The sequence below is a fragment of the Archocentrus centrarchus genome, chromosome 6 (assembly GCF_007364275.1).
Source record: "Archocentrus centrarchus isolate MPI-CPG fArcCen1 chromosome 6, fArcCen1, whole genome shotgun sequence".
NCBI lineage: Eukaryota > Metazoa > Chordata > Actinopteri > Cichliformes > Cichlidae > Archocentrus > Archocentrus centrarchus.
In genome coordinates, this window is record NC_044351.1 from 23387113 (window position 1) to 23406614 (window position 19502).

A 19502-nucleotide genomic window follows, 5' to 3' on the forward strand; every position below is an offset into this window, starting at 1 on the left:
CCTACACGCAGATGTAATTTGCAGTACAGTCGCCAGCATCTCTTTTCTGCTTGCTTTTTTTTTTCAAAACTGACAGCAACATTTGACTGACTCATTGATCAGTCAGATTTGTTAGCTCTTTCTTTTTTAAGTTACTGCTTTTCCACCCTGTATGCAATATTAATGTTGAAAAACAATATTAGATGTCTATTTAAAGCCCTGCTTTGGCCTTATACAATACTGTAGGTTTACAGTGGCAGTGACCTTGTGTTTTTGCATATGTGAGAGAAAATCGACTTCTCTTGTTTGAGAAAAAGTAAATCAATAATTTCTCAGAGAGTTAAACCAAAGCACACTGTAAAGTCTCTGCACTTTACAGCTAAGCATGCATTGGGTTTTAGGAGAGAGGAATGGCGAACTGCTTGTCTTGATGAAATATTGGCGCTTTCATAATCAGTAGTATATGCGTGTATTGTCTGGGTTAAAGTGCACCCTTTTCGCTGACAGTCTGGACACACACCTTATTCTACTCTAGGCGAGACAGGGAGGGAGAAAGTGAGAGAGAGTGTAGAGCACACAGCAGCGACTCAACTTACATCTGAGGGAGCGAGGAGGGGACACATGAGGCCAGTCGCAGCCGGTCAGGCTCTGTGCATGAAACCTGCTTCTATCGCACTGTGTAGGTACAAAAATGATGAGAGGACGACAAGCTAATTAAAAAAAGAGAGGATAACGCTTGTGGCATCACTCGTTAATAGCCTAAATTGCTCTCGCGGTATGGACGGGTTACAGTCAGAAAATGCTGGAGTTGGTGGCATCGCGGAAGACGCGGAGGAAAAGTATCGCGCTCTTGCCTATGACACTGCTCTGAGCACTTTGGTGGCAGTGGCCCTGTATGTTGTGATAAAAGTGAGCCTGGACGGCTTCAGACAGTGGCGGGCCAAGATCTCGGTGCTCGTCGTGGGTTCGGGACCCGTGGGACTGACGGCCGCGCTGGTTGCTGTCCGCTCCGGGAAGGTGCTGAAATTGACCGTGCTGGATGAAAGGTACCGGACCGCCCTGCTCTCCCGGCCCCAGCAGATCGCCCTGGATCCCCGCAGTGTGAAGTTTCTGCTGGGACTCGGGGTGGACTTTGATAACATGGAGGGCTGCTGGCACAACGATCATTTCTTCACCAGGATAGGCGTGTTTCAGGAGTACCTGCTGAGCATACTTGAGCAGAAGAAACAGAGGGTGGACGTCAAGGTGCAGTTGGGAACCAAGGTATGCTCTCTTCCTCGGTTTCAGGTTAGGTCAAGTGAGTTAGTAATCATGTGGTCTCTGTATGCAACATATCTCGAATCTTCTCGGTGGGTTTCTATGGATATATAACTTAATTGTCAACATGATCATTATGGCATTCATTCAGAAAGGATATACAACTTCAGTTCATTCAAAATAGACGTTAGTGATCTGGAAATAAATAAATAAATGTGCGATGACTCAGTACAGAAGAGAGACAGACTTCCCACGCTGTCTCATCTTGTAATGACTGACTGTCCAAACCTGATTCTCCCAAAGTGACATATCCCTCAGCATGACACTGAACTCTCCACTGAAACACAGGGAACATATATTTTTCACCACGCAACGTTTTATTAGTTGGCACCAACTAATAAAAACCACCAGCCTTACATTTCATTTTCTGTAGATCAATTTGCTCGTTCACACTAGATACACTATAAAGATACTACTCTACTATTTTCCAAGGGCTTAGAAAATACTGTAAAATGTCAGAGTGAAACCCAGCTGAAATAACCTGTTATGTAAACTGACCTTAGACCTGAGGAGAATCCTTTCTACAGATTTTAGGCCAGTTAAAGTAAACGACAGAATTATAGTAAACACATCCAAACCTATAGCACAAAAAACAACTGATTTTAAATTGTAATCTGGTTTTGATTCCAATGGAGTTCTTTATAGATTTCTGTATAACTTATTTTCACCCCAAATTCATAATAACTCCATGTTCTGGCACCTGATTATACACAGCTTTAATAATTACACCACAGGTTTTGATGAGAGCATAATGCCAAAATAATGACTGATAGCCCTGTTGTGAGCTTCTTCTTTTTTCCTTTTTTTTTTTTTTTAATAGCTTTCAGCATCTGCTTAACAGCAGCTCCTGTTCCCCTGTAGCTAAACTTCACCTCATGACAAAGAATTAACCTACTAACACAAAGATCTCTGAATGGTCGCTCAGAGTGAAGCTGTCAGTGCTCAGAGTGGCCAAACAATGATTTAATGTTCAGTGAATATTTGTGTCATGGCTGGAAAATAAAGCCTAGATTTTATGAATGTGAGTGCTGCCGTGGGTGGTTGACAGTACTTTTATTACACTTTGATGTTTTTCTTTCTTACTACTCATCAGACAGAATAAAAGCATTATTTAATCCGTCAGACGCCATCTCAGCTGATACTGCTTTCTGGCTCTGGCTAGAAGTCGCTCGTCTTTCTTCTGCTCTTCAATAGAAGATGGTAGATGAGGTTGACAAACATGTCAGATTTCATCTTTGTTTAGAATCACTGTCAAGTTCACAATTTCTTCTTTATTGGAGAGGACAGTGAGTTTGATGACGTGTATTTTTACCTCCTAGCGTGCCAATGCTTCAAGGATCTGTGAATACAAAAGGTGTCTTTTAAATCACCTGTTCACTGTAGACTAAATGGATTAGATATAGATCCCTTAGGCTATGAGTTCTTATAACCTCTCTATGGCCTTTTTGTTCTCCCTTTCAGCCTATCAGTCAGTCACCAAGTTGGTCCAATCCTTCTCCTCCTATCCACAGGGAAGATGTTGTTTTACTTCGAGGCAGTGATACATGCAAAACAATTGTAATAAATGTCTCTTGCTGAGAGAACCCCAGCCTTTGGAGGCTATTTTAAAGCCTTGTATTGGTATTTTTACAATCTGTCTGCTTTTTACATTAATAAATGATGGAAGAAGAGGTCAGTTAGCTGGTTGAGGAACACTTGCAGTAATGCAAAATGTAACTAAAAGTAGTAATGAATAGCAGTAAAATGTAGAAGACACACACAAAAATACAAGTTGCAACATTTTGGAAAAATTAGCCAGCCTTGTGCTTGCATTCAGAGATTTATTTAGATTCACTCAATCTTTCAGTGATCTGATGCACTGTAGGTTAAACCCCCAGATACTTTGAAAACATTAAAAAGTATTGTTTAACTAACTGCCAGTGCATTAGTTTACAGGGTGGTGAACCCTCCACATTTTTACTTCAAAAAAATGTAATCTCTTTTGACCCTCTTTTTTATTAACATCGTTTTTGACCATTTTTCAAGAAACAATGGAAGTTCTCTGTTTCTGCATGTTAATATGTTTTCTTTTCATTTACTATTTTCAAATAAATACACAAGGTTTAGATTTTACGCAGTATCCCAACTTTACTTGGAAACAGTATTGTAGTTGCAGCCATAGTAACCTGTGAGAAACCTTGGTGTCTAATGCATAATAATTATTTTTGAAGCCTCTTAAATGGTTTGCAAGTAAACTATAGCTACAACTCCAGTGGAGTGGAACATACAGTATGTTAAAGTGTTGTTATCCACACTTCTTTGCAAATTAGCTGTGAAAGTATTTACTGTCTCTTTTTGTTTTAGTTCAACGAGGATTACCTGCAGCAGATTCCACGCAATGATTGGCCACGTGTAATTGTGGTAGCTGATGGATCTTGTGGCGACTCCTGCTCTGTGTTGGGAATCAGCTCCGACTACACTGTGGAGTCTTGCCATGCATATGGAGCTAATGCAACTATAGAAAGATTAGACCAGAGACAGGTCTGGAAACATATACACACAAACCATCTGTATCTCCATGCATAAACATCATGCAAACACTAAAGAAAACCTGTGTGCAAGACAATCATCAACAGGTTTGTGAAAAGAATAAACACAGTAAAGGGATGTTGTACTGAAGATGACTTTATTTGGTCTCACATTAAGCTAATCTGAGTAGAAAGTGATGTGGACCAGCTGATATAAGCCACACACAATATATATAACTCATATAAATAGCCTGATTTCAGAACACTGTTGAATCCCATCAGCATCAACATTGGCTCTATTTTGATTTTACTCATTGAATTTGAAAAGAGCAGCTGCTGCTCTGATGGAAGCAGGTGAAGGAAATGATAAAGCTTTTGATTTATTACACTCCCCTCAACAGACTCATAATCTGCTCCTGACTAGGTGAATATGAATTAAAGTATCAAAACATCAGCTGTGCTGGGTTTTTTGTTTGTATGGTTTTTTTTTTTGTTTTGTTTTGGTTTTCTTGTCCTGTTGCCACTGATTTTCAGTCCAGTTCTTGTGTAATTTGGCATACCTCAGCCTTTTCTCCCTGTTTCCCTTCCTTAAGAATGGCTTTTTGACAGCCACCCTTCCACTGAGATCTGATGAGGCTTCGGAGAAGGGTCAGAAGCATCACTCAGGTCCTGTGACAGGTCGTTGCTGGATTTCTTTCCCATGTTTTCCAGGGCATGACATTCAGATTTTGTTTTTCTTAAGCTTAGTCCTCCACTTGTCCAATTTCCCCAATTTATTAAGGGCACAGCACACCATCCGAAGATATGCCAAGTTTTTGGCTAATAGCTCTTTGGGAATCAGCTTGTTGGTGCAAAAATGCTATTTTATGCTTGTCAAATTGTGTTATCTTTGGCAGTTTCAAAGATTCAATTAAAGAAATATGAGCAAATTATTTGTTTTGCGACAGGCCACTAGTAACAAAGTGCCTAAAGATACAATTTAAAATTGGTTCTTTTCTAGGTTGCTTGTTATGTCTAGACACAGCACTGGTTCATCCCTTGAGTTAGGTGCCTTTGTATGCTTGAATGATTCACGAATTAAGAGCCTCGAGAACTCTTCCTCAAGACCAATTTACAAAAAATTACAAGAACGTCTGGCTCCTTTGAAACAAAAAAAAAATTTTTTAATGAGAAATGGCTCAAGACTTTTGCACAGTATTCATACATGTTGATGAACTGATAAATATGGAACTCTTTCACAGTATAATAATTTCTAAAAAATTCCTTAAAATGAATCAGCGTAACTGTTCTCTAACTGTATTATATTATATAAGCTGGAGATTCTCCTAAATTGTTTAGATGGGGTGATGCAGTTTAACACAGTTCCACACAGTTTGGTCTGTAATTAGAATAGAATAGAACTTTATTGTCATTATACATACAATGAAATTAATCATTATACACACAACGAAGTTCTGTTCAGAACAACCATCCAAGAGGAGGACAGACAAGACTAACATAGGGGAGATGGGTGTCTGCAGCCGCTGCCAACTCTACCTCTTCTCTGAGCCCTTGGTATTTATTGAGCTTCTTGTGTTCCTTCTTATGGATGTTGCCATCACTTGATAGTGCTACATCTATCACTATGGCTTTCTTCCTCTGCTTGTCCATCACTGCTATATCCGATTGGTTACCCATGAGCAGTTTGTCAAGATTGTCTGTCTGTATCTGTAAGTCCCACAGGATCTTAGCTCTGTCATTCTCAACCACCCATGAAGGCATATCCCATTTTGACCTCAGGATTTCCATGTCATACTTGGCTCAGATATTTCTGTATACTATGCCAGCCACTTGGTTATGGCGTTCCATGTATGCCCTGCCTGCTAGCATCTTGCACCCTGCTGTTATGTGCTGGATTGTCTCAGGGGCATCTCTGCACAGCCTGCACCTGGGGTCTTGCCTTGTGTGGTACACTCCAGCCTCTATCGATCTTGAGGGCTTGTTCTTGTGCTGCCATGATTAGTGCCTCTGTGCTGTCTTTCAGCCCAGCTTTGTCCTGCCGCCTGTAGGATTTCTCGATATCAGCCACTTCTTCTATCTGACAGTGGTACGTGCCATGCAGGTGCCTGTCCTTCCATGATGGTTGCTGTTCTTTCTCAGGTTTCTGCTGCCTGAGGTATTAACTAAGTACATGATAATTTGTGACCATCTTCCTGATGTATTCATGGATCTTTGTTTTTTCATCCAGAATAGTGGTTCTGACACTCAATAGTCCTCGGCCTCCTTCCTTCCGCTTAGCGTACAGTCTCAGGGTGCTGGATTTGGGGTGAAATCCTCCATGCATGGTTGTCTTGATGTCAGTGGCTTCTATCTCCTCCTTTGGCCAGCTTATTATCCCAGCAGGGTATCTGATGACCAGCAATGGCATAGGTGTTGATTGCCTGGATCTTGTTCTTCCCATTCAGCTGACTCCTCAGGCCTTGTCTTACTCTCTGCAGATACTAAGACGTTGCAGCTCTCTCAGCAGCCTCTTCATGGTTCCCATTTGCCTGTGGGATTCCTAGGTACTTATAGTTGTCCTTAGTGTCTGCAATGTTGTCTTCTGGTAGTGCAATCCCCTCAGTTCTGACTACTTTCCCTCTATTTGTCAGTACTCCCGATCCTGTCCAGACCATCCAGACTTTAACTTTTGCTTATAATTGTATGAGTCATACAAATTCATGTGGATGAAAGGTTCTTTATTATATTAGGGCATAGATAATCTACATCAACAACACATAGGGAGGAAGATAAACAAACTTGTTCAGGTGAACAGCTTTCAGGCTAATATCTGACTAATATCTGAACACAAGCATAGTCTCCCTTTATGCCACTATAACAATTCACATCACGTTCTCTTTAGTGGCGGTGTGGCTGCCTTTTATTGGCCACTTTTCTCTCTGGCTGTTTCCTGTAGTGATTGAATTTACCTCCCAGGATATGACCTGGCCGTCCCTACTGTCCTTTCCATTGCCTCCCAGTGGCTGCCCTGTTCTGTCACTGTCTCCCTTGGCTGCACTAAATACTGTTTGATCCCTCTTGCCTGGTTTATGTCATTGAAAAGAAAAGTAATCAATTATAGCTTTAGGGGAAAATAGGAAGTAACTGTTAGATTTAACCACTGAATAAACATCAAGCTATGCACAAAATGAGTGAGTGAGCACATCTTTGCAGGCAGATATGGTGTCTGTGATAATGCCTGGTGATTTTTTCCAGATGCACATTGCATCCCAAGCTCTCTCCCGCTCTCTCTCTCTCTCTCTCTCTCTCTCTCTCTCTCTCTCTCTCTCTCTCTCTCTATATATATATATATATATATATATATATATATATATATGTATATATGTATATATATACATATATACATATATATATATATAGAGAGAGAGAGAGAGAGAGAGACACACACACACACACATACATGTCCTAATGTTATGATATGTAACATAATACTTATTTTATTCCTGGTGCTATTTAATTCAGTCTGAAATCATTTGATCTAGTAGCTCATCCTTCTCTCCCTTTTTTTTAAACTTTAGGTGCCCACTCCTGAGATCCGTGCTCACAGCCTTTACTTTGACCTGTCTGCTTATGGCGTGGAGGCGCTCAGAGAGCACAGAAACCCAACAACCAAGCCTGGCTTTCACTTGAAGATCTATGGCACTTTCAGAAACCGCTACATGGCCCTTGTCTGCCCTTCCTCTGACACCAAGATGGTTCGCTTTCTTAGGCAAACTGCACACTCCTCTGTAAGACTCTTTGTTGGCTTTGGTTTTTTTGTATACTGTGATGGTGACTCCAGGTGAGAAATTTATGTGGCTATATTTGGGTGTTAATGAAGTGGAAAGGCAGATGATGGTATTGCTGGCCTCCACCTCTTATTCTACCTGCTTATTCATCACCTTTCATCCAGCAAATGGCCTTTAATGCACTGATACATGAATCTGTTAGTGCCCCCCACCCCCATCCCCATGTTTCTTGTAGAGCAGGCTGTTGGTGTTTTATTTAAAGTCCTTAGGATTTCATGTCAAGTAACATTTTGATAATATGTAGCCTGTAGCCATAGCGTGTAGTGTAATACACACAGGTACGTAGCAAGGCCATCTTTGGAGCTCTTGTTGCTATGTGGGTGGCCATTTAAATACACTGTTACTTGGTAACAGTTGACTGTGCAAGTAAGGGTCGAAGAAGAGCAGAGTTGAGCAGCTGGAAAACTGTGAGAGCAAAAGGAGAGGCTTTCCACTCAGTGTGCACAGTTATGCTTGACAACTTTCATTGAACACATTTCTTCTTCAGTTTTCATGCATTAACATCATTTTAATGAGTCAAATCCAATGATAAAAGGAACAGTTCAAAACTAATTAATGTTTCATTTATACCATATATGACAAAGACAAGCATTTACATTTGATAAGGTTAGCTATAAAAATGCACATTAGACAGACTCATTGAAAAGCACCAAATGGTGGAGACATTCTGGTTTGAGAACTGAAGAAACCTTTTGGTGAAACATCTTCAAGAAACTTAAAGAAGTCCAGTCACCTTTTTTCAAGCTCCAGAGACTACCATGACCTGGCTGACTGAGAACCTTCACAGACTCATTGTAGAGCACTTTTTTGCATGTGTAAACATCATAGGAGTGACCTTTAATCCTGCTTTAAACTTTGCCTGTTTTTTTTTTTTTTTGGCCCAGATCATGAAGAACATTTTCCATCAATCTTTCAATGCCTATAAGACGGACATAGAGCCTCGTCTCAACGATGTGACCCTCCATCACATGCAGTGCAGCCGCCGTCTCTTTGAGATTCAGTTGTCGCACAGGCGTATTAGTGCTGCCTACATAGAAGGGGACAATGTGGCGGTCACTGTGGAGGGTGAGGCAGCACGTGTTCTTAATTTTGACACAGGTACGTGTGTATTCAACGTCAGTTATTGCACTGGCATGAAAAGGAATGAGTGTTTTTTTTCCATGGGATCTCGTTCAGCAAAATAAAGAAGCCTTGAACCGATGAGAAAATTAAAAAGAGTAGGATATGAAGAACAAGAGATGTGAGGAGAAGATAAATCCTTTTTATGCATGCAGTATAGCACATGTTGATGGGTGTGTGAGTCATTACTGCACTCAGTGGCCTTTCAGCCGACGCTTATCTCTTTTGTCTTAATGCTGCTGAATATTTATTAGTGTGCCACTGTGTGGTTTTCATTTAGACCATAAGAACAACTTCAAGGCTGTAGTTTAATATTTGTCTGAAAAATGTCGACTTCTTAAATATGTGTTTGCCTTAACAGATAGATTTTATTTGATGCTGTCTGTGGTTTACCTCTCCTCCTTTCCTTTCCTTTCCTTTCCTTTCCTTTCCTTTCCAGGTTGTGGAGTGAATCTAGGCATGCGTGGCCTGGAATCAATGGGGACATTCATTTACCAGACAGCCACAGCTGTGGACCAGAATGATATTCTTGAGGCGCTGTCAGCAAAGATGCTGCACTCTAGACAGGTGGCTGAAACCTTCAAGCAGACAGGTCTGGCTGAGTCAATGTATGAATGAAATAGTAGTGAATGCATATTGCATATTGCCACCTAGTGGAAAGTGGTGGTGGATTATTTACTGGGTGTTTGCAACAAATCATGCAAATCATGCAAAAAAATGGACCACTGGGGTGCTTCTATAGCCAAGTTATTAAGGTCACATACCACATGGGTTCTTATTCCCTGAGTAGTGAGCATGTGATTTGATTCCCAGCTGGAAGGATATTTACTACATTTCACATCCCTGTTCTCTTTCCTAGTATTTTGTGTTTGCCTGCACTGCCTTTTTTTCTGAAGTAACCTTTAAAAAGAAAAGGAAACAAAAAAAAACCAACAACAAAGTAAAAACAAAACAACTGCACTGCTCAGTGGAAGCATTCCAGATGTAGCTCTTTTGTGATGTATAGCGAGTGAATCTATTCATGCTGAGAAATACAGAACTGGAAAATATTTGCATAAACAGATGGATAATCTACTTTTTTTTTTAAATTAGGTAAACCGTTGACTTGCTGTCCTAAACTGAGCTGATTGCATTCCCAAATGTGTTCCCAGAGAAAAACAGTGTGTCAGTATCATGAACTTGAACTGATATCCAGTATACATGCAGAAGCAGCTGCTCTAAAGTGTTCTTATTTTTGTCTGCATGTGTTTGTCTAATGATGTGGTGATAATTATGGTGACAGCATTAAGGATTTCCTGGAGTGGCTCATTTTTGTGTGCTGCTTTGTAAATGAGATTTTTTTTTGGGGGGGGGGGGGGGGGGGGGGGCATATTTAAGACATGTATTTGGAGTTTTCCTTTTTTATATATATGTATATTTTAATTCAGGTGATTTAGAATGTTTCAGTGACATGAACCTGTTAAAGTGCCAATAAAGACTGTGACAAACAGAAACTGAAATAGTGAAATTTATGATGGTCAATTAATCTCTCTAAAAACCTTTCTATTTGTTTAGACAGAGATTAAATGCAGTTCAAAATTCAAAACTACCAAACATTTAGATGCTAGATTATACTAGTCAGAGTCTAAAAAAATCCCAAACTTATTTAAACACATATACAAATGCAAATCAGTACATTACAATAGATTATCTATTATTATATCAGTACATTATCTGTGTATTATTAAATGCATCAAAACTTTATTGATAATGATTTGTTTTAAATGAACCAGATTTGTCAACATTTTTTTCAAAATGAACTGAAATAAATAGAGTGTATATTTACAGATAGATTCCACATGAAATGGCACTTCCCTCTAGTGGTGTGTCCTGTTTGTTGCATCTGCTCTCAAACTTGAATACCTTTGAGTCATGTTTTTATTTGACCGTGAGTTATTCCAATATTTATAATTTAATGTACCAAAATATTGTATCCCTCTATGTACAGTGATCACTAGGGATCAATAGGGACACAATATATCCTCCGTAGTAAGTATTTTGAGAGGATTCATTACCAAAATGAATGTTTATTAGTGTCTTCCTTCCTTTCAGTCTTTTTCAAGTGCATAAATCCTGCCATCATTTTGCTTATATTACTTCAAACTGCATTGCTTGACTGAAAACTAACTCAATGGTTTCTTTTATCAATTTTGTCCTCTAATCCCCTCATGTGTATATTTAGTACCTTTCTAGAAGTGTTATTCATAGTCTCTTACTCTATCTAATACGTTACATTATAAACTGTTTTGTAAAATTATGAGTGATGCAAATTCATCATTCCTAGATCTTAATTTGAGCATGTATTTGAGATGCAAATTATTTAAAATGTGCTGGATTACAAATAAGATGCAACAATATTGAGTTACTAGTGACATATATATATATATATACATATACACACACACACACACACACACACACACACACACACACACACACACACACACACATATATATATATATATACAATCACCGACCTCTTCAACAGGCCACCTGTTTAATTTCTCGTTAATGCAAATATCTAATAATCCAATTGCATGGCAGCAGCTCAGTGCGCAGTTCAAAATTAAGCATCAGAAAGGCAACAGAAGAAGATTTAAATGACTTGATGGTGTGGTTGTTTGTGCCAGATGGGTAAGTCTGAGTTTTTCAGAAACTGCTGATCAACTGCAATTTTCTCACACAACCATCTCTGTGGTTTACAGCGAATGGTCTGAAAAAGAGAATATTTAATCCAGTGAGTGGCAGTTCTCTGGGTGGAAATGTTTTGTTGTTGCCAGAGGCCGGAGAAGAATGGCTAGACTGCTTTAAGCTGATAGAAGGGCAACAGAAACACAAATAACCACTTGTTACAACCAAGGCGTGCAGAAAAGCATCTCTGAACTCACAACCTGTCAAACCTTGTCACAGATGCTTAGGTGCCACTCCTGGCAGCTAAGAACAGGAAATTAAGGCTGCAATTTACATGGACTCACCAAAATTGGGCAATAGAAGTTTGGAAAATCATTGCCTGCTCTGATGAATATTGATTGGTGCTGCACCACTCAGATGGTAGGATCAAGATTTGGCAAAAACAAAACAAAACATGAAAGCATGGATCCATCCTGCCATGTATCAATGATTCAGTTTGTGTTTTTATAATGATGTGGGGGTGTTTTTTTTTGTTTTTTTTAAACTCTCTGGACCCCTTAGTACCAACTGAGCATTGTATAAATACCACAGCCTGCCTCAGCCTACCTCAGCCTACTTGTTGCTGTTCATCTCTTTATAACTACAGTGTTCTGTATCCATCTTCTGATGGCTGCTTCCAGTTGGATTACGCACCATATCACAAATCATCTCAGACTTGTCTCTTGAACATGGCAGCGAGTTCAGTGTAGTCAGTGGCCTCCACAGTCACCAGAGCTCAATCCAATAGAGCACCTTTAGGATGCAGTGGTATGGGATAGTCACATCATGGATGTGCAGCTGACATATCTGCAGAAACTGTGTGTTGCTGTCCTGGACCAAAATCTCTGAAGCATATTCCCAGCACCTTGTTGGAGCTGTGCCATGAAGTATTAAGTTCTGAAAGCAAAAGTGAGTCTAACTCAGTATTAGTAAGGTGTACCTAATGAAGTGGCCAGTGTACATATGTTTCCATAAAAACTTGACTTTTATGAACTTTTTCCACAGGTAACCTTTCTAAAAAAAAAAAAAAAGAAAAAATTACACTATAATAGCGCTTCAAACTAACAGAAATTTGTGTGACAGAAAAATGCTGCATCTCTAAATATTCACAATTTGAACCATATCAATTAAATATTTACTCAATATTTATTTATTTGCTTCATCCCATTCTTCAACAGATAAATTCAAACAGGCAGATGTGATGGTTATTTTAAAACATGAGCAGATTGGTGGTTATTTTAAAATAATTTCTTCACTTTTTTTTTCATCAAATCAAAGATTGTATGAAGCAATCATTAATTTTCCAGTCTCAGAGGGTTTCCATCCATAGAATTAATTACCAGTAAAAGAAACAATGAAGGGAGTTGAATGAAAACATCTATTATTAATTATCTTCTGATAAACCTCTACTGTGGTGTACAGAGTGTATCTGCTTTCTTTATTCTTTCTATTACTGTACAAAATGCAACATACTGTTGTCCTAAACAGTTCATTAGCAAGATCACATCATGCTAGTGACTAAACCAGCGTATACATACAATGTCTGCCCAGTTTTGTAAATTTACAACTTATTTCTGAATTAAAAGCACATATTGACAAAATGTTTACACATAAATTTCTGCAGTTGATTTATTTATTTAGTTTTTAATCTGCTGGAATGGAGTGTTTCCTGCAGAAAAAATTGCATACTCTAATAAGTCAGATAAGAATAAACAGACTACTGGATTAGTATCAAAATGTAAACAGATCTAATGCTAGACTAAATTCCTTTTAAGACCAATATATTTGCAGCATGCTAAACACTGATACGATCTGAGCTGCAGTCAATAGAGGTGAGAAACAATGACCTGTTGAGATCTATTAAACTGCTCTGTGCCAACCTGTCCCACCCACCAGCATTACAGACCATTCAAAACTCTCTTTCCCAAAGCCGTTTGCTCTATCTAATTAAAAACATTCATCCGCTAGCTATGGCCTCCAAGGTCAATAGTCTGGACCTCTGAACTGGCCTTTGCTGTAGCACAAGGCCTTTCATTAGATTAAACACAATAATGAGAAAATCTTTTATCTTTGCATATAATTAAAGCTGGAATGAAGGACAACTTAATCAATGATGTGGAATGACAAGTTCTTAAATGAATTAGAACTGCCAACGGGAGCTTGGCTGCAATCAATAACAAATGTTAAGAACAGACTAGATGGGATGTAGTAACAGCAAGAAGCACCTATCAGTCCAAATAAATCTTTTACTGGTGGTACACACTGGGATTTTTCTTTGTGTGCATTTGGCATGACGTCTTTTTATGACTTCCCATTAATTTAAAGTTACACAAGACACAGAATATGCACTGAATATCTCATGAAGTTCATTTTGCACATTTTTAAAAATCAAAAATCCTCAGTTGTAACACATGCAGTAGACGGTAAAGATGCCTTAGGTGCCTTATTTTAATAGCATCATACAGGCATAGGAGGGCAGTGTTGTCCTTTGAAATAGATTCCAGACTCACTGTGAGTCTAGCACATACACTTCAGACTAAAAGGAAAAACTGGATGAAAATGAACTCTTAAAAATACTTTTTTTTTCAAATAAAAGCAAATAGATAATACCGCAGTTTTCTCAGTGAATAATCTGTTGCACATAATGCTGCTAGTTTGATGTAGAATTTACTCTGACCTACGTAATATTAATTAATTCCAACTGAACAGTTGCAGTAAAAATGAAAAAAAAAAAAAGAGTAACAATTATAGAAAAATTAGTCATAGTCATAGTCTAAAGCTTTCAATTAGTGTAACCAAGGGAAAAAAGAAAAAAGCAGTTTTTCCATTCTATGCTGGTTGTGTGCGTTTGTATTTGAGGAGATGGGAAAGGATGTGAGCACGAGCTTGTATTGACAAGCCATCAGTTGCTGTCTGACATACAGACAGGAAGTCACTGTCACATGACTGAGATATCGGCACCTTGTCCGATTGCACAGAGGGCCTCTTATGTTTGCTGCCAGCACAAATACAGGCCAAGTCATTCATGCACGCACACACACACACACACACACACACACACACACACACACACACACACACACACACACACACACACACACACACACATTCAAAGAGCAATGAAAAAGAGTGAGGAGATATCAGAACAAATGCAAAAAAAGGCTTTGTTATGTTTAAAGTTCCCTCTTATTGTTGGATCAAAAGTGTTCTTTCTCCCATTTGTATAAACAGAGCAGGCTGAGTTATGCAGCTGGATTTCTACCTGACTTAAGTATCTGTTGAAGAATTTCAGGTCCTCTATCTGTTTGGCTCCTATCTGTCCCATCTCACTCACAGCCAATTTCCCTAAACTGTCACAGCTAATAATTGGGCCTCTCTGTCAGGAAGGAAATCAGGCCCACTGTTCTCTCTAAAACACACATCCTTCACCTCTCTCTTAATCCTCACCTCTTCCCTTTTTCCCTTATTCTCCTCCTCTCTTATTCTTCTTCTCGATCACCCTGCTCACCTAATGCAGTAAGTTTCAGCTCTCCAGATAGAACACAGCCACCTCTTCCATCTCCTCTTCGTTCAGCTCCTAGTCAGTCTGGGTTGGTGTGTGTGTGTGTGTGTGTGTGTGTGTGTGTGTGTGTGTGTGTGTGTGTGTGTGTGTGTGTTCGAAGGGGTGTACGCTGTGTGACAGTGGTAGCCTCAGGGCCAGGTTGCTGTTGACAGGGACGAGGGTCTCTGATTTGAGGAGAGCCGTCACACCAGCGACTGCAGCTGCCTCCCCGAGTGACACCTCCCTGTTAGTGGGGTAGATGTGGACACGTGTGTGTGTGTGTGTGTGTTGGTAGTGTTGATGGTGGGGTTGATGGACTGACTGGCTGCCTACAGAGCTCAGGACAAACAGGGAAACTTTCCCTGATGAGCTGACAGGCCCTCATGTTGAACACCTTGCTGGGCTCTGGCTGGCGCTTGGACAAAGTGTAAAAAAGGTGAAGAAGAAAACGAAAACATGAGTCAAGCAGGTCAGGAGAATAAGAAGAAGAGGAAAAGGGACCTAAACAGCCCCCAATCGTAATGTGCCATGCTTCTATGCAGCTTGTCTGTGTGGGTTTGTGCGCCTCCGGAGTCCAGGCTGTGTAGATCACCATTCCACCTTATCTAATTTCATTAATGTGATCCCCTGTCCATCCTCTGACGGCTTAATAGCCATTATTTGTGGTTCCCTTCAAATAAAGGCTCAGCAGTAAATTGCAGTCTGTGGAAATCGAGATATAAACGCCACCCTGCATTACTGTATAATATCTTTCCCTTTAATTAACTGAAAGCCATGCTGACATTTATTGGATTGCAAGTTACTTGTTAATGGCAATAAATTGCGAAACAAAAAAAAAAGAATCATTGCTTATTTTACATCAATAATTTGTGGACCTTTTGCTAATGATTATTCATTACTCGCCTATGGGGACTGTCGTGTTTGGTAAGCTAAAGTGAATGAAGAATGTAAAGATTTAAGTGGGCAGCATCTACTTAGCGTTATGGCTTTGGTGCCGTGTATTAAATGCCTTGTTCTGTCGCTGTCCCTTTATCTTGTCTTCTGCATCTGGCTTTTGGCACAGAATGTGTTCAGTAAAATTTATTGCACCCTCATATTGAACTATATTCAGCATCCAGTCATATTCGCATGCTAAAAACACAATAAAAAATGAAAATTGAACTGAAATATTTGTTTACGTGCTATCCTGAGTTCTTGTTTGATGAAGATTTGTAATCATTTTTATGAGGCTTTAGTCACCTTTTCCAAAAGCAGCATGCTATATGTTTGTCAAATCCATCATCCAAAAGACTTTCAACAGACCTGCTTCTTTCATAGTATGTCGCATAATAAATATCACACCTCATATTTTAATCACCACTGGCATTTTGGGAAGCAGCATATTCACCATTACTGAAATACAGCTATAAAATCAACCAGCATGTGTAGCTACAATTTGTTAAAAATAATTTGCTACAGAATACTTTATTAGTAAATACTTTTTCACTTATTATGGGATTATTCATATAGAAAGCAGTCCAAAAAGGTTCATAATTAATTTTTTTTTCACTTGATTGGACTGATTTTATTTATTTATATTCTATTGTAGGATAAAAATAGATAACACAAGATTTAAGATACAAATTTTTTATTTGAATTTTTTTAAATTAATTAGCCAAAAGCATGTGTTCCACATGTGTTGGATAATCAAGAAATGTGGCAACATACTCAAGTACCTACAGTATGCCATTTTCATTTTGTTTCCAACAACAACAACAAAAACTCTTTGCAGCAAAGGAACCAATTTCCCCCAATAGTGCCACTCTGTGTGCGCATCACTCTGTTGCTACCAGCTTGCTATTCGGAAGAACATATTCCCTGTCATGGTGGGCACCCGTCAGACAGGCTGGTGGCTCTCATCAGGAGCTGCCACTTACTTGGTGCTGGCACTGGTCTGGCGGGGAGGGAACAGAGATCTGACAGCCCTGCCACAAAAATAAGATCCTTCAGAGGCCAGGAAACAAAACTTACTCCCCCACCTCTCTTTGCACATAAATGCATGCACAAACACGCACACACAAACACGTACTCAAAGTCAAAAAGCGCAGTCGGTCAGAGTGTACGCATGCAGCTCGGGCCTGTCAGTGCAGATCTAGTTGACGTGGCTCCAGATGTAGGGAATGATTGGGCAGGGAGAGAATGGCAAGTGGAGGGGGGGCATCAGGCAGACAAAAACACAGTTTAAATGATGGGACGTGAGCTGCAGAGCCAGCTCACACTCAGCCTGATGACCCCTCCGCCCAAGTGTACTCTTGCTCTATGGTAACCTTTTCACGTTGCCATCCTGCCCCTGGGTGTTTGCCCCGGTTATCCTTTCTTCTGCATCATCTGTTGTCTCCTGGTTGTTGATATGACCAGAGACAAGCTCTCAGAGAGACGTCCCTCTCCACCGATATCACGCTGTGCCTCTCACACACTTGTCTCAAATGCCTCTTACTCATCCCTTCTGATGCCTCCCATCAACCTGCGAATGAGCAGCTCTGACAGGGAGAGAGAGAAAGACAGAGGGAGACAGAAACGGAAGAGGGGAGGGGGCGAAAGGGGGCATTAGAGAGACCTGTTTATTTTGCAAGGCTGACAGAAAACTCTCCGAAATGCTGAGCTGGGATCGCGGTGAGTAACATAGACTGTGACTTTTTAGGGGAGAAACAACCTGCTTTGGTAAACTTGGAATGACTTTGGAATTATCTGGCCTCTTCTCATATTGTGGAATGTCAGGAGAGAAATGCACTTCAGCAGTTCGTAGCTGCACTATGGAGTCAAACCCAAACCATCTGAAATGACAGGTCAATATCAAATTGTCTGCAGTTCAAAATGTCATCTCTCTTACTCTTTCTCTCCATCTCTGTCTCACTGGATCAGTTTTCTACAACATTGTGTGTTCAGGCTTGTGCAACATCAACCAGAATCAGTTTTGTGCTATCAAATAGTTTCTCAAAGACAGTGGGTGGTTGAAGGAATTCAGATGGGGGAACAGTGTATAAAGCGTTTTTGTTTAGTTGGTTAGCTGAGTGGTTTAGAATGTCTCGTAAAAACACAAAACAGTATATTGTATTTATATTTACTTTAAAGCTAGTATTTGTCTGGAAGTGGTTCAGCTGGATAACCAGACCAGGGCTTGTGATTCAATCCCTAACATCTTCAGAAGTTGAAGTGTCACTGGACAAAACACTGGACCACAAGTTGTTCCCAATATGATTACAGCTCCATACCTGCACTAGTGTGTGTATGAGTGAGTGAATGAGAAACAGATTGTGAAGCACTTTGTTGATCCTAAGTTTAAGAGACACTCTTTAAATGCAGGCCATTTACCATTGTGCACCAGTTGTACTGGGTAAGTTGAGTAAGTATGCCCTATTGTACCAGTTAAATTGTTTAATAAAATTACATTTTTAATAAAATGGGTAATTTTATTGAAGAATTTAGTGAAATAGCGATTATTAATTTTATTGCAAAGTTCTTTGTATGGAATTATTAGTGTGTTTTTCTGATAGTTAATGAAAGCAACCCATAATTCCTATATCAAACATTTAAAAAGGGTCAAATTGGCTCATAGACAACAGGATGGTTAAAAAAACATGATAGCTTTACGTGAAATCACCAGCTTGTCGCAGATAGAGCTCTTAAACCAGCTTTCTCCACATGGATCTCCACATGGATCTACAGTTAATCCAGAGTTATCTGCACTTCCTTTACATAATATTAGCTCAACGTCCCCCAACACAAAGGGAATAAATCTCATCAGCCATCTGGACAGTGCATTTACAAAATGATCAATTTCAATCAAAGCAAATTAGAGGAAAGCCTGATGTATTTGACAAATAGATCATTGGCCTGCTTTACCTCTGACCTACGTGTGACGCTTTGTCGGACTATAATCTCTTTAGAATTATTGGAGCATTCAATTAGCCAGATTAAATGACACAGCCAAGAAACATGTTGGTAATACAGTGAGGTAAAACTCTACCATCAGCCTCTCTCTCACTACCCATGTTCTGCTTCTCTACCTTTCTCTTCTTTTGTCTTCTTTCTCACTCTCATGCTGCTCACCTCACAACCACAAATCACGAATCCAAGTTTTTCTGCTTTTTGCACTTGCAAGACTGTGTGCGTGCGTGCGTGTGTGCGTGCGTGCGTGTGTGTGCTATTTGGACTGTAGATGTGCCACTGAAAAAGGTACAGTACAGAAGGTTATAAAGAATTCAGCAGTGGTCTGTTGTCTCATAAGCAGAACAGCAAGGAAGTGCAGTGGACAGTTATTGCACACTGACCCTAAGTGAATAAATGTTTTCTGTGATTTTGAAGAAACCAAAATTAAACAGAACATTTCCCTTTAGGCTCTTCTTTCAGAAGGCTGCTAGTATACTTGCAGCGAAAACCACCAGCTGGAGCACATCTTTCCATACCTGCGACAGGCATGATTTTTTACCAGCTTAACAAAGAGCTGTAGGATGTGAGCTTTCA

The 19502-nt window shown here is 39.7% G+C and overlaps 1 protein-coding gene across 1 annotated transcript; it reads left to right on the forward strand.

Annotated features, from left to right (window-relative positions):
- The first annotated feature begins 756 nt into the window (after nucleotides 1–756).
- Nucleotides 757–10078, forward strand: LOC115781441 (uncharacterized). Its single transcript, XM_030731082.1, has 5 exons — nucleotides 757–1242; nucleotides 3640–3816; nucleotides 7361–7570; nucleotides 8515–8728; nucleotides 9189–10078. The coding sequence occupies exons 1-5, from the start codon at nucleotides 757–759 to the stop codon at nucleotides 9365–9367; spliced, it is 1266 nt and encodes a 421-aa protein (XP_030586942.1). The 3' UTR covers nucleotides 9368–10078.
- The last annotated feature ends 9424 nt before the right edge of the window (nucleotides 10079–19502 follow it).

What these genes read in the sequence shown, in the direction of transcription:
- LOC115781441 (XM_030731082.1), top strand. Translation starts at nt 757, where the DNA reads ATGGACGGGTTACAGTCAGAAAATGCTGGAGTTGGTGGCATCGCGGAA. An exon ending in AGGTGCAGTTGGGAACCAAG is followed by an intron (nt 1,243 to 3,639) that starts GTATGCTCTCTT and finishes TTTTTGTTTTAG; the next exon opens with TTCAACGAGGATTACCTGCA. An exon ending in TGTTCTTAATTTTGACACAG is followed by an intron (nt 8,729 to 9,188) that starts GTACGTGTGTAT and finishes TTTCCTTTCCAG; the next exon opens with GTTGTGGAGTGAATCTAGGC.